The sequence below is a fragment of the Anomaloglossus baeobatrachus genome, chromosome 3, assembly GCF_048569485.1.
Source record: "Anomaloglossus baeobatrachus isolate aAnoBae1 chromosome 3, aAnoBae1.hap1, whole genome shotgun sequence".
NCBI lineage: Eukaryota > Metazoa > Chordata > Amphibia > Anura > Aromobatidae > Anomaloglossus > Anomaloglossus baeobatrachus.
Genome location: NC_134355.1, coordinates 439893147 through 439908719, shown reverse-complemented (window position 1 = coordinate 439908719; position 15573 = coordinate 439893147). Strand labels below are relative to the sequence as shown.

General features: G+C 47.6%; 1 protein-coding gene across 1 annotated transcript in view; it reads left to right on the top strand.

The window, feature by feature from the left end:
• LOC142297264 (uncharacterized) overlaps positions 1 to 15573 on the top strand; it is a 280648-nt gene that overhangs the window by 34075 nt on the left and 231000 nt on the right. The window contains exons 15-16 of the mRNA XM_075341519.1: positions 3987 to 4102; positions 5512 to 5733. Of these exons, the coding sequence (XP_075197634.1) occupies positions 3987 to 4102; positions 5512 to 5733 (338 nt within the window). The remainder of the gene's footprint in view (positions 1 to 3986; positions 4103 to 5511; positions 5734 to 15573) is intronic.

The window sequence follows — 15573 nt, the reverse complement described above, 5'->3', positions numbered from 1 at the left end:
ACCAGTGAGCAGAGCTTCCTCTACAGTAGTTCTCCTGATTAGGCATGCCCTTACCTCATGAGCAGGGCATTGCAGCTTTGGTAGCAACCATTACGACATGGACTCTGCTGCTGTGGACCCGGGGAGAGTGAGTGCAGATTCATTGCACCCACACTCCTCACATGAAGGGTCCGCACTCCTAGAAAATGGGGGATACGTTCCCTGAGTGTCTCCCCCCCCATATTCTAGACGGTCCAGAGTCGTCGTGGGACCCCTTTATTTTTTTTCTTACAATAAATTGGTGAAAGAGGAAATGTTTTGGGGACTGTTTTTTCAAATAAATTTCTTTTGTCGATTTTTTGTTTTTGTTAGTACTGACAGTTTATGATGTTGGGTATCTAATAGACGCCATGACATCACAAACTGCTGGGCTTGATCTCAGGTGACTTTACAGCTAGTATCAACCCGATTTATTACCCCGTTTGCCACTGCACCAGGGCACGGGATGAGCTGGGGTGAAGCGCCAGGATTGGCGCATCTAGTGGATGCGCCACGTCTGGGGTGCCTGCGGCCTGCTATTTTTAGGCTGTGAAGGCCCAATAACTATGGACCTTCCCACCCTGAGAATACCAGACCACAGCTGTCCGCTTTACCTTGGCTGGTGATCCAATTTGGGGGGTCCCCTACTTTTATTGTGTAATTATTAATATTTATAAAATAATTATAAAAAAGAGCCTGAGGGGACCTCCACATTGGATCCCCAACCACGGTAAAGCTGCCAGCTGTGGTTTTCAGGCTACAGCCGTCTGCTTTACCCTAGCTGGCTATCAAAAATGGGGGGACCCAACGTAATTTTTTTTTTTTAACTATTTTTTAAATAGAAAAAATTAATGGGCTTCCCTGTATTTTGATTGCCAACCAAGGTAACGGCAGGCAGATGGGGGTGGCAACCCATAGCTGTCTGCTTTATCTGCGCTGAGAATCAAAAATACCGCGGAGCGCTACGTCATTTTTTTAAAGATTTATTTTTACAGCACTGTGATGTCCAGCAATCAAAATACAGGGAAGCCCATTTTATTTTTAGTTATTTAAATAAATAATTAAAAAAAATATATGTTAGCTCCCACTGCATTTTTTGTATTGCTAGCTAAGGGTAATCCAAGCAGCTACTGGCTGCTAACCCCCACTGCTTGGTGTTACCTTCACTGGCAATGGAAAATCCAGGGAAGCATTTTTTTTTTTTTTTGCCAAAAAGCTACAAAAAAAGGACGTGAGCTTCGCCATATTTTTGTATGCTAGCCAGGTATAGCAGGCAGGTGCTGGAAGAGTTGGATACAGCGCCAGAAGATGGCGCTTCTATGAAAATGCCATTTTCTGAGGCGGCTGCAGACTGCAAATCGCAGCAGTGGGGCCCAGAAAGCTCAGGCCAACCTGTGCTGCGGATTCCAATCCCCAGCTGCCTAGTTGTACCTGGCTGGACACAAAAATGGGGCAAAGCCTACGTCATTTGTTTTCTAATTATTTCATGAAATTCATGAAATAATAAAAAAAGGGCTTCCCTTTATTTTTGGTTCCCAGCCGGGTACAAATAGGCAACTGGGGGTTGGGGGCAGCCGTACCTGCCTGCTGTACCTGGCTAGCATACAAAAATATGGCGAAGCCACATAATTTTTTCAGGGGGCAAAAAACTTCTGCATACAGTCCTGGATGGAGTATGCTGAGCCTTGTAGTTCTGCAGCTGCTGTCTGTCTGTATGGAGAAGAGCAGACAGCAGCTGCAGAACTACAAGGCTCAGCATACTCCATCCAGGACTGCATGCAGAAGTTTTTTGCCCACCAAAAAAATGACGTGGGCTTCGCCATATTTTTGTATGCTAGCCAGGTACAGCTGGCAGCCACGGGCTGCCTCCAACCCCCAGTTGCCTATTTGTACCCGGCTGGGAACCAAAAATATAGGGAAGCCCGTTTTTTTTAATTATTTCACTTATTTCATGAAATAATTAAAAAACAAATGACGTGGGCTTCGCCCTATTTTTGTGTCCAGCCGGGTACAACTAGGCAGCTGGGGATTGGAATCCGCAGCACAGGTTAGCCCGAGGTTTGTGGGCGCCTCTGCTGCGGATTTCAGTCCGCAGCCGTCCCAGAAAATGGCGCTCTCATAGAAGCGCCATCATCTGGCGCTGTATCCAACTCTTCCAACAGCCCTGGAGCCGGGTGGCTTGTTGGGTAATCATGAGTTAATACTGGCTTTGTTTTACCAGCCAGTATTAAGCCAGAGATTCTTAATGTCAGGCACGTTTGACCCGGCCATTAAGAATCTCCAATAAAGGGTTAAAAAAAGACACCACACAGAGAAAAAATACTTTAATAGAAATAAATACACAGACACATTAGAGACTCCATCTTTATTACCCCTGTCAGCCCTCCACGATCCTGCTCTTCTGTCTTCTTTCTTTCTAGTGTAGTAGTAGTGACGATTGTAGTGAGGGGCATCACTTGGGGCTGGGGAACCTCCATCCTAACTACAATGCTCACTACAATCGGGAAGCAGCGTGCAGCCTTCACTCCGTGAGTGATCACTGCTGGCTGCTAGCGGTAACAGCGGTAACGCTGACAGACGCGTTACCATAGCAACGGTGCTCCCGGAGCCGCGGTTAGCGGTGACGTCACCGCTAACTGCGTTGCTATGGCAACGGTGATCTCCGTTAATGACCGGCTGTGTCAGCCGGTCCCTAACGGAACGGGGAGTCGACCGTGTGCTAGAGCATGTCGCCGGTACACGGCGATACACATATGTGCACCGTGTACCGGAGAGATGCACTCGCAGGTCCTACATGACGTGTCATAGTCATGTGACCAGTCTGTAGCCAATGAGATAATAGCCACGTGACTGGTCACATGGCTATTTTGACGTCACGATAGGTCCTGCTTCTCTGCTGGCAGTGCAGGTCACCGGGAGGATTCAGCGATCATCGGATGGAATAGCGGCAGGAGACAGAGTGCAGAAGGGATCGCGAGGACCGGTAAGTGTTATGGCAATGTTTATTAACTGTTTGTGTACATTTATAATGCATTTTTATGTGTTTGTGATTGCCTCCCATTATAGCCTATTGGTTCTAGTTCGGTTCGTCGAACGTTCGACGAGCCGAACTCGAGCCAGACCCCCCGTTCGGCGAACCGCCTCGAGCCGAACCGGGACCGGTTCGCTCATCTCTAGTGCTAACATGCTAATGAATGTGCAGTGTCAGAGGATGGATGCGCTCACCTCTCTGCTGCCTTTGCGTCTGAGTCCTGGATTTCGGTTTAGTGCGCATGATCCCAGACTTTTGAGATCATGCGCACTGAGCCAAAATCTAGGACTCGGACACTATGACAGCAGAGAGGTGAGCACCACCATCTTCTAACTCTGCACATTCATTAGCATGTTATTACACCCACAGGGGTGTACCAATATGCTAAGGAGGCTGACTAGCCAGGGGAGGTATCGCCCTTGTGATTAGTCTCTGGTCTCATTAGCATATGATAAAAGATCTTAAAGAGATCTTTAGAGAAAGTATTTTTAATCTATGCTACTAGACACAGGGATAGGTAGGGATTAGCAATATGCACCTACAACTGTTCGTGGTTCTGGGCTCATATTCCACCTGACAGGTTCCCTTTAACTGTTCATAAAAGTAATTTTGACCAGGGGTGCCAAAACGTTTGCATGCCATTGTACATATTATAACAAATTACTCCAATAATTGGCTAACCAGTTTTAACCAAGCTTCTAGAAATTAAGGAAATACCTAAAGGGGTAATCCGTCTCTGCATCACACTGGTAACATCATGAGACTACAAATAACTGCCACAGTTTTGTATTATTACAAAATATTCATAAAGTTCACTGAATATTAACAACTATATCACTGGTAGTAAATTGGATCTAATTGTTAGTTATATTAGTTATGTTACTAGGTATGGTACATCATCATGTCTATAACTATTGTTTCGTATTGTTTTGATTAGTGGGGAACCTTCATATTCTCCTATTGCAAAATTCCCATCATATAATGACCCACACACTAGCTCTTGGGATATCCAGAAAATATATACTCCTGATCAGTACATAGGTCAAAATACGAGTGAGTATTGTCCATTTCTTTAACTAAAATCACAATGCATTATCTTTCTCTTATAAAAATGTATGTAAGCAGATCTTTTTCAGGCTAGGCTTAATGCACATGTTTATATTTAAGATCCATATGACATGGATCTGTATGCATCTGTATCTGTATGTATTAAAGTTATGTTCTTCCTAATAAACTTTACTTTTAGGCATAATTATGGTACGTTTTAGAGGTACCATGTGGTGACACATAAAGTCTGCACAGTAGATAAGAGTACACTTAAAGGGAACCTGTCATCAGAAATTTCGCCCAAAAGCTAAAAGATTCCCCCTCTGCAGCTCCTGGGCTGCATTCTAGGAAGATCCCTGTTATTATTGTGCCCCATGTGAGACCAAAATAAAGCCTTTATAAAGTTCTACCTTTTTGTATGCAGCTTCTGTAAATGTGTCACGGGGGCGGGCTCTCTGCCGTCCGTTATTCTGCCTCCTGGTCCTGTATGCCGCCCCCATCGCTCCTTTCCATATCTGATGCACCGCCCACTGCTCCAGCCATCCCCGCGCATGCCCAGTGCCAGTCTCACAGGACTGAGCAGTGTGACCGCTGGTGACGTGTGCGCAGGCAAGTGATGATGGGCGGGGCTGTGACTGTTATCAGCAAGTACCCGCCCATAATCTCGTGAGCGCGCAAACCTCACCAGCGGTCACACTGTGCTCAGTGTAGATGCTAGACTGTATGGGCTGCTTCCAGGGATGACGTCCCTTTGTCATGTGATAGGGGCGTGTTCAAAATACTATCACATGACAAAGGGACGTCATCCCTGAAAGCAGCCCATACAGTCTAGCATCTACACTGAGCTCAGTGTGAATGCTGGAGAGGTTTGCGTGCTCACGAGATTATGGGCGGGTACTTGCTGATAACAGTCACAGTCCCGCCCATAATCACTTGCCTGCGCACACGTCACCAGCGGTCACACTGCTCAGTCCTGTGAGACTGGCACTGGGCATGCGCGGGGATGGCTGGAGCAGTGGGCGGTGCATCAGATATGGAAAGGAGCGATGGGGGCGGCATACAGGACCAGGAGGCAGAATAACGGACGGCAGAGAGCCCGCCCCCGTGACACATTTACAGAAGCTGCATACAAAAAGGTAGAACTTTATAAAGGCTTTATTTTGGTCTCACATGGGGCACAATAATAACAGGGATCTTCCTAGAATGCAGCCCAGGAGCTGCAGAGGGGGAATCTTTTAGCTTTTGGGCGAAATTTCTGATGACAGGTTCCCTTTAAAGAATACTGAATTGTCATGTCTGTCTAAATTTCTATGTTTAAATTCACAAAGTCTGTGAAATTAAAGGTACTGTAGCTGTCATAGTGCATTCATTTACTGTATTTATGTTTCTAAGACATGTTTTCATTCTTTTTATAGATAAAAAAGGCTATTGGGCTTATCGCCTGGAATATAACACAGCCCAATCGATGAACTATAGGCAGAAATGTTTGAGCTGGTATTATAATGACATTAACTCATATCCGTACTGGATATATTACACAAAAACATGCCCTTGCTCGTATTGGCAAGCCATATTTGATCCTTCTTATACATCAGCAAGTCGCCTTTATTCTTATGGCTTCCAACAGAAAAATACAGGTCAGGTCTTTTATTACAAAATACATTGTAATCTATATATATAATTGCCTTATTCTGTCTGTCTGTCTGTCTTGCTCCAAAATTGTGTCACCATGACAGTGTCACCGTGACAGTGTCGTTAGAGTGACAACTGTCGGATTGGCCGCTGGGCTCGGCCTGGCCCTGCCCCACCCACGGATTGGCCGCTCGCCTCGGCCTGGCCCCACCCCCGCATGGATTAGCTGCTCGCCCCGGCCCTCCGCACGCATCGCCCGCTCCAGCGTACACCGGCTCTCGGTACACATGTGCAAGGAGCCGGCATATGCTGACACCTCGCCCGCTCGCCCCCGCCACACGTTGGCACACTCGGCCCCGCCCCCGGCGGACATAACCTTGCGATGCTGGGATCGTGACGGAGCCGGTGTAGGCTGGTAACCATGATACACATCGCGTAACTATAGGAAGCGCTTCCCTTAGTTACCCGATGAGTATCATGGTTACCAGCGTACACTGGCTCCCGGTACACATGTGCAGTGAGCCGGCATACGCTGACTCCTTGCCCGCTCAGCCCCGCCCCCGGCACACGTTGCCACGCTCGGACACGCCCCCGGCGGCCCCAGCATGGGGGATGGAGCACGATGGGGGTGTGTGCAGCATGGAGGATGGATCACGATGGGGGGTGTGCAGCATGGAGGATGGAGCACGATGGGGGGTGCGCAGCATGGGAGATGTAGCACGATGGGGGGTGTGCAGCATGGGGGATGGAGCACGATGGGGGGTGTGTAGCATGGGAGATGGAGCACGATGGGGTGTGTGCAGCATGGGAGATGGAGCACGATGGGGGGTGTGTAGCATGGGAGATGGAGCACGATGGGGTGTGTGCAGCATGGGAGATGGAGCACGATGGGGGGTGCGCAGCATGGGGGATGGAGCACGATGGGGGGTGCGCAGCATGGGGGATGGAGCACAATGGGGGCTGTGCTGCATGGAGGATGGAGCACGATGGAGGGTGTGCAGCATGGGGGATGGAGCACGATGAAGGGTGCGCAGCATGGGGATGGAGCATGATGGGGGGTGCGCAGCATGTCGATGGAGCACGATGGGGGGTGCGCAGCATGTCAGATGGAGCACGATGGGGGGTGCGCAGCATGGGGGATGGAGTACAATAGGGGGTGCGCAGCATGGGGGATGGAGCATGATGGGGGGTGCGCGGCATGGGGGATGAATCACGATGGGGGGTGCACAGCATGGGTGATGGAGCACGATGGGGGGTGCACAGCATGGGGGATGGAACACGATGGGAGGTGCGCAGCATGGGGGATGGAGCACGATGAGGGGTGCGCAGCATGGGGGATGGAGCACGATGAGGGGTGCGCAGCATGGGGGATGGAGCACGATGGGGGGTGCGCAGCATGGGGGATGGAGCACGATGGGGGTGCACACCTCCCCCCAAAACACACACACACCGCCACACGCGCACCGCACAACACACCACACACACACTGGGAACCACAAACACCGCCCTACACAGACACCCACACACACACAGATAACGCCGCACACACACAACACCCAACACACAAACACCGCGGCATACATAAATATACGCACATACTGCGCAACACACACACTGCGCAAAACATACCTGCCCCCAAAACACACACACGCACTCCACACCCACACAAACCGCGCAACACACACAGCAACACACACACAGAGTGCTGCAGACACACAGCGCTCCACAAACAATGCAACACACACAACGCAACACACATACAACACCGCTCTCACACACCCCCACACCCAGACAACACCCAGAATATTTACAGCACCCTACACAAACACTTGGTAACTACACACAACAACATCTATATATATATATATATATATATATATATATAAAACAAAAATCATACATTAACTACACAATACGTAAATTCTAGAATACCTGATGCGTTAGAATCGGGCCACCTTCTAGTTTTTTATAAGTGTGTAGATAAGAATTTCCTCATTTCATCAAAACCTCATCTTTACGAACTTGTAAACTGGTCAACTCTTTATGTGAACTTCTCATGTTTGTTTTCTTACATAGTACTGTGTCCTAAAATACTTCTATAAAATGTTATTGTTCCCAGAAATTATTTCTTGCCAGTATAAAATAAAATGTTAATTGCCAGAAGCTGTATGGTTTGAAAACTTGCAAAACAGGTGTACTGGAGTTGCAATGCTGAAAGATAGAAAATATATCATGTATACTACATTATGTGTAGAGCAGTATTAAATTAAAAGGTCCTACCGGTTTTTCTTACATGTATTAAATAGAATCTGCCAGCATTATGTCACTACTGAAACTAGTACAATGACTGTAGCATATATTATACAGTGCCTACAAGTAGTATTCAACCCTCTGCAGATTTAGCAGGTTTACACATTCGGAATTAACTTGGCATTGTGACATTTGGACTGTAGATCAGCCTGGAAGTGTGAAATGCACTGCAGCAAAAAAGAATGTTATTTCTTTTTTTTTTTTTTTTAAATTGTGAAAAGTTTATTCAGAGGGTCATTTATTATTCAACCCCTCAAACCACCAGAATTCTGTTTGGTTCCCCTAAAGTATTAAGAAGTATTTCAGGCACAAAGAACAATGAGTTTCACATGTTTGGATTAATTATCTCTTTTTCCAGCCTTTTCTGACTAATTAAGACCCTCCCCAAACTTGTGAACAGCACTCATACTTGGTCAACATGGGAAAGACAAAGGAGCATTCCAAGGCCATCAGAGACAAGATCGTGGAGGGTCACAAGGCTGGCAAGGGGTACAAAAACCTTTCCAACCTTTCCAAGGAGTTGGGCCTACCTGTCTCCACTGTTGGGAGCATCATCCGGAAGTGGAAGGCTTATGGAACTACTGTTAGCATTCCACGGCCTGGACAGCCTTTGAAAGTTTCCACCCGTGCCGAGGCCAGGCTTGTCCGAAGAGTCAAGGCTAACCCAAGGACAACAAGGAAGGAGCTCCAGGAAGATCTCATGGCAGTGGGGACATTGGTTTCAGTCAATACCATAAGTAACGTACTCCACCGCAATGGTCTCCGTTCCAGACGAGCCCGTAAGGTACCTTTACTTTCAAAGCGTCATGTCAAGGCTTGTCTACAGTTTGCTCATGATCACTTGGAGGACTCTGAGACAGACTAGTTTAAGGTTCTCTGGTCTGATGAGACCAAGATCGAGATCTTTGGTGCCAACCACACACGTGACGTTTGGAGACTGGATGGCACTGCATACGACCCCAAGAATACCATCCCTACAGTCAAGCATGGTGGTGGCAGCATCATGCTGTGGGGCTGTTTCTCAGCCAAGGGGCCTGGCCATCTGGTCCGCATCAATGGGAAGATGGATAGCACGGCCTACCTGGAGATTTTGGCCAAGAACCTCCGCTCCTCCATCAAGGATCTTAAGATGGGTCGTCATTTCATCTTCCAACAAGACAACGACCCAAAGCACACAGCCAAGAAAACCAAGGCCTGGTTCAAGAGGGAGAAAATCAAGGTGTTGCAGTGGCCTAGTCAGTCTCCTGACCTTAACCCAATTGAAAACTTGTGGAAGGAGCTCAAGATTAAAGTCCACATGAGACACCCAAAGAACCTAGATAACTTGGAGAAGATCTGCATGGAGGAGTGGGCCAAGATTACTTCAGAAACCTGTGCCGGCCTGATCAGGTCTTATAAAAGACGATTATTAGCTGTAATTGCAAACAAGGGTTATTCCACAAAATATTAAACCTAGGGGTTGAATAATAATTGACCCACACTTTTATGTTGAAAATTTATTAAAATTTAACTGAGCAACATAAGTTGTTGGTTTGTAAGATTTATGCATCTGTTAATAAATCCTGCTCTTGTTTGAAGTTTGCAGGCTCTAACTTATTTGCATCTTATCAAACCTGCTAAATCTGCAGGGGGTTGAATACTACTTGTAGGCACTGTATATATATATATATAGATATATATATATATATATATATAGATATATATATATATATACATATATATATATATACAGTCAGGGCCAGAAATATTTGGACAGTGACACAAGTTTTGTTATTTTAGCTGTTTACAAAAACATCTTCAGAAATACAATTATATATATAATATGGGCTGAAAGTGCACACTCCCAGCTGCAATATGAGAGTTTTCACATCCAAATCGGAGAAAGGGTTTAGGAATCATAGCTCTGTAATGCATAGCCTCCTCTTTTTCAAGGGACCAAAAGTAATTGGACAAGGGACTCTAAGGGCTGCAATTAACTCTGAAGGCGTCTCCCTTGTTAACCTGTAATCAATGAAGTAGTTAAAAGGTCTGGGGTTGATTACAGGTGTGTGGTTTTGCATTTGGAAGCTGTTGCTGTGACCAGACAACATGCGGTCTAAGGAACTCTCAATTGAGGTGAAGCAGAACATCCTGAGGCTGAAAAAAAAGAAAAAAATCCATCAGAGAGATAGCAGACATGCTTGGAGTAGCAAAATCAACAGTCGGGTACATTCTGAGAAAAAAGGAATTGACTGGTGAGCTTGGGAACTCAAAAAGTCCTGGGCGTCCACGGATGACAACAGTGGTGGATGATCGCCGCATACTTTCTTTGGTGAAGAAGAACCCGTTCACAACATCAACTGAAGTCCAGAACACTCTCAGTGAAGTAGGTGTATCTGTCTCTAAGTCAACAGTAAAGAGAAGTCTCCATGAAAGTAAATACAAAGGGTTCACATCTAGATGCAAACCATTCATCAATTCCAAAAATAGATAGGCCAGAGTTAAATTTGCTGAAAAACACCTCATGAAGCCAGCTCAGTTCTGGAAAAGTATTCTATGGACAGATGAGACAAAGATCAACCTGTACCAGAATGATGGGAAGAAAAAAGTTTGGAGAAGAAAGGCAACGGCACATGATCCAAGGCACACCACATCCTCTGTAAAACATGGTGGAGGCAACGTGATGGCATCGGCATGCATGGCTTTCAATGGCACTGGGTCACTTGTGTTTATTGATGACATAACAGCAGACAAGAGTAGCCGGATTAATTCTGAAGTGTACCGGGATATACTTTCAGCCCAGATTCAGCCAAATGCCGCAAAGTTGATCGGACGGCGCTTCACAGTACAGATCGACAATGACCCCAAGCATACAGCCAAATCTACCCAGGAGTTCATGAGTGCAAAAAAGTGGAACATTCTGCAATGGCCAAGTCAATCACCAGATCTTAACCCAATTGAGCATGCATTTCACTTGCTCAAATCCAGACTTAAGACGGAAAGACCCACAAACAAGCAAGACCTGAAGGCTGCGGCTGTAAAGGCCTGGCAAAGCATTAAGAAGGAGGAAACCCAGCGTTTGGTGATGTCCATGGGTTCCAGACTTAAGGCATTGATTGCCTCCAAAGGATTCGCAACAAAATATTGAAAATAAAAATATTTTGTTTGGGTTTGGTTTATTTGTCCAATTACTTTTGACCTCCTAAAATGTGGAGTGTTTGTAAAGAAATGTGTACAATTCCTACAATTTCTATCAGATATTTTTGTTCAAACCTTCAAATTAAACGTTACAATCTGCACTTGAATTCTGTTGTAGAGGTTTCATTTCAAATCCAATGTGGTGGCATGCAAAGTCCAACTCGCAAAAATTGTGTCACTGTCCAAATATTTCTGGACCTAACTGTATATATATATATATATATATATATATATATATATATACACTACAGTTCAAAAGTTTAGAGTAACCTAGATATTTCTTTATTTTTGAAAGAAGACACATTTTTTTTCAATGAAGCTAACATTAAATTAAATAGAAATACACTCTATTCATTATTAATATGGTAAATAACTATTCTAGCTGCAAACGGCTGGTTTTGAATTTCTACATACGTGTATTGAGGCCCATTTCCAACAACCACCACTCCAGTATTCTAATGGTACATTGTGTTTGCTAACTGTGTTAGAAGGCTAATAGATGTTTAGAAGTCCCTTGACAACCCTTGTGCAAGTATGTAAGTACAGCTGAAAACTGTTTTGCTGTTTATAGAAGCTATAAAACTGACCTTCCTTTGAGCTAGTTGAGAATCTGAAGCATTACATTTGTTGGTTCCATTAAATTCTCAAAATGGCCAGAAAAAGAGAACTTTCTTGTATGAATTTCCAAGAGAAATTGCCAAGAAACTGAAGATTTCCTACAACAGTGTGTACTACTCCCTTTAGAGGAGAGCACAAAGAGGCTCTAACCAGAGTAGAAAGAGAAGTGGGAGGCCCCACTGCACAACTGAGCAGCAAGACAAGTACATTAGAGTCTCTAGTTTGAGAAATCGATGCCTCACAGGTCCTCAACTGGCTGCTATTTAAATACTACCGGCAAAACGCCAGTGTCGATATCTACAATGAACCGGGATGCTGGCCTTCAGGGCAAAGTGGCAAAGAAAGAAAAAGCCATAACAGAGACTGTCTAATAAAAGGAAAGATTAATATGAGCAAAAGAACACAGACATTGGACAGAGGAAGATTGGAAAAAAGTGTTATGGACAGACGAATCAAAGTTGGACGTGTTTGGATCACACAGAAGAACATTTGTGAGATGCAGAACTGCTGAAAAGATGCTGGAAGAGTGCCTGATGCCATCAGTCAAGCATGGTGGAGGTAATGTGATGGTCTGGGCTTGCTTTGGTGCTGGTAAAGTGGGAGATTTGTACAATGTAAAAGGGATTTTGAAGAAAGAAGGATATCACTCCATTTTGCAATGCCATGCCATACCCTGTGGACAGTGCTTGATTGGAGCCAATTTCATCCTACAACAGGACAATGACCCAAGGCACACCTCCAAATTATGCATGAACTTTTTAGGGAAGAAGCGGGCAGCTAGTATTCTATCTGTAATGGAGTGGCCAGCCCAGTCACCAGATCTCAACCCTATTGAGCTGTTGTGGGAGCAGCTTGACTGTATGGTACACAAAAAAGTGCCCATCAAGCTAATCTAACTTGTGGGAGAGGCTTCTGGAAGCATGGGGTGAAATATCTCCTGATTACCTCAGCAAATTAACAGCTAGAATGCCAAAGGTCTGCAAAGATGTAATTGCTGCAAAGGGAGCATTCTTTGACAAAAGCAAAGTTTGAAGGAGTAAATTATTATTTCAAGTAAAAACATTATTTCTAACCTAGGCAATATCTGGACTATATTTTCTATTCTTTATGCAACTCATTTGATAAATAAAAGTATGATTTTTCTTGGAAAAGACAAAATTGTCTGGGTGACCCCAAATGTTTGAACTTTAGTGTGTGTGTATATATATATATATATATATATATATCTATATATATAATTGCCTTATTCTGTCTGTCTGTCTGTCTGTCTGTCTATCTGTCTGTCTGTCTGTCTTGCTCCAAAATTGTGTCCTTACGGTGACACAAAGCTGATTGGCCGCTGGGCTCGCCATGGCCCCGCCCCCCCGCACGGATTGGCCGCTCGCCCAGGCTGCACCCCCACACGGATTGGCCGGCCGCTCGCCCAGGCTCAGCCCCCCCCACAGTTTGGCCTCTCGCCCCGGCACCCTGCAGGCATTGGCAACTCGGCCACGCCCCGCCCCCCTCACGCAATGCACGCTAGCTCTGGCCCCGCCCCCCCACGCATTCCCCGAACCGACACGGTCACGGAGCCACGACTACCAGGTGAGTACTGTACCCCTGGGAGCCCACATCAGCGTACGCCGCCAAACCAGCTGACACATACCCTCGCATTGCTGGGGCTGGCCGGCGTATGCTGGTGTAGGCTCCCGTGCGAGCGGGGGACGAGATACGCTGGTAACCATGGTAACATAGTTACCAGGGCATCAAGGTCCTGCAGCGGCGGAACATACACACACATAACAGCACACACACACATACACACACACATTAGATCACACTCACTCTCACACACACCTCACACACACATCACATCGCATCCACACATCAAGGTCCTGCAGCGGCGGAACATACACACACGCACACACATAACAGCACACACACACACATACACACACACACATCAGATCACACTCACTCTCACACACACCTCACACACACATCACATCGCATCCACATACTCACAACATCCTGGGATATCGCTTGCTTCTCGGCGGCGATACTGTGCTGTGAGCTTCCAGGACCTGCCGGAGGATCACATGGCCAGAAGCATGTGGTATCTCCGGATGTTGTGAGTATGAGCGCGTATGTGCAATATCGTCAATGTGTGTGTGCATGAGTGTATGCGATCGGGTGTGTGTGAGTGTATGCGATCGGGTGTGTGTGAGTGTATGCGATCGGGTGTGTGTGAGTGTATGCGATCGGGTGTGTGTGAGTGTATGCAATCGGGTGTGTGTGAGTGTATGCGATCGGGTGTGTGTGTGTGTGAGTGTATGCGATCGGATCTGTGAGTGTCGGCAGAGGAGCACGGCGTGCTGGAGGAGGCTGGGGGGAGAGAGGCTGATCCTGGGGAAGGCTGGGATGGGGAGGCTGAGAGAAGAGAGGCTGATGCTGGGGGAGGCTGAGGCTGGGGTAGGCTGGGAGGAGAGAGGCTGATGCTGGGGACCGAAAAGGCTGATGCTGGGAGGAGAGAGGCTGGGGTAGGCTGGGAGGAGAGAGGCTGATGCTGGGAGGAGAGAGGCTGATGCTGGGGGAGGCAGAGGCTGGGGTAGGCTGGGAGGAGAAAGGCTGATGCTGGGAAGAGAGAGGCTGATGCTGGGAGGAGAGAGGCTGATGCTGGGGGAGGCTGAGGCTGGGGGAGGCTGAGGCTGGGGTAGGCTGGGAGGAGAAAGGCTGATGCTGGGGACAGAAAAGGCTGATGCTGGGAGGAGAGAGGCTGATGCTGGGAGGAGAGAGGCTGATGCTGGGGGAGGCTGAGGCTGGGGTAGGCTGGGAGGAGAGAGGCTGATGCTGGGAGGAGAGAGGCTGATGCTGGGGACAGAAAAGGCTGATGCTGGGAGGAGAGAGGCTGATGCTGGGATGAGAGAGGCTGATGCTGGGGACACAGAGGCTGATGCTGGGGACAGAGAGGCTGATGCTGGGGACAGAGAGGCTGATGCTGGGATGAGAGAGGCTGATGCTGGGAGGAGAGAGGCTAATGCTGCGGGCAGAGAGGCTGATGCTGCGGGTAGAGAGGCTGATGCTGGTGCAGCATGGCGGATGGACCACATTTGGGAGTGCGCAGCATGGCGGATGGACCACGTTTGGGAGTGCGCAGCATGGCGGATGGAGCACGTTTGGGAGTGCACAGCATGGCGGATGGAGCACGTTTGGGAGTGCGCAGCATGGCGGATGGACCACGTTTGGGAGTGCGCAGCATGGCGGATGGAGCACGTTTGGGAGTGCGCAGCATGGCGGATGGAGCACGTTTGGGAGTGCGCAGCATGGCGGATGGAGCACGTTTGGGAGTGCGCAGCATGGCGGATGGAGCACGTTTGGGAGTGCGCAGCATGGCGGATGGAGCACGTTTGGGAGTGCGCAGCATGGGGGATGCAGCACGATGGGGAGTGCGGAGCATGGCGGATGGAGCACGTTTGGGAGTGCGCAGCATGGCGGATGGACCACGTTTGGCAGTGGGCAGCATGGCGGATGGAGCACGTTTGGCAGTGCGCAGCATGGGAGATGGAGCACGATGGGGGGTGCGGAGCATAGGGGATGGAGCACGATGGGGAGTGCGCTGCATGGGGGATGGAGCACGATGGGGAGTGCACAGCATGGCGGATGGAGCACGTGTGGGAGTGTGCAGCATGGCGGATGGAGCACGTTTGGGAGTGCGCAGCATGGGAGATGGAGCACGATGGGGGGTGCACAGCATAGGGGAT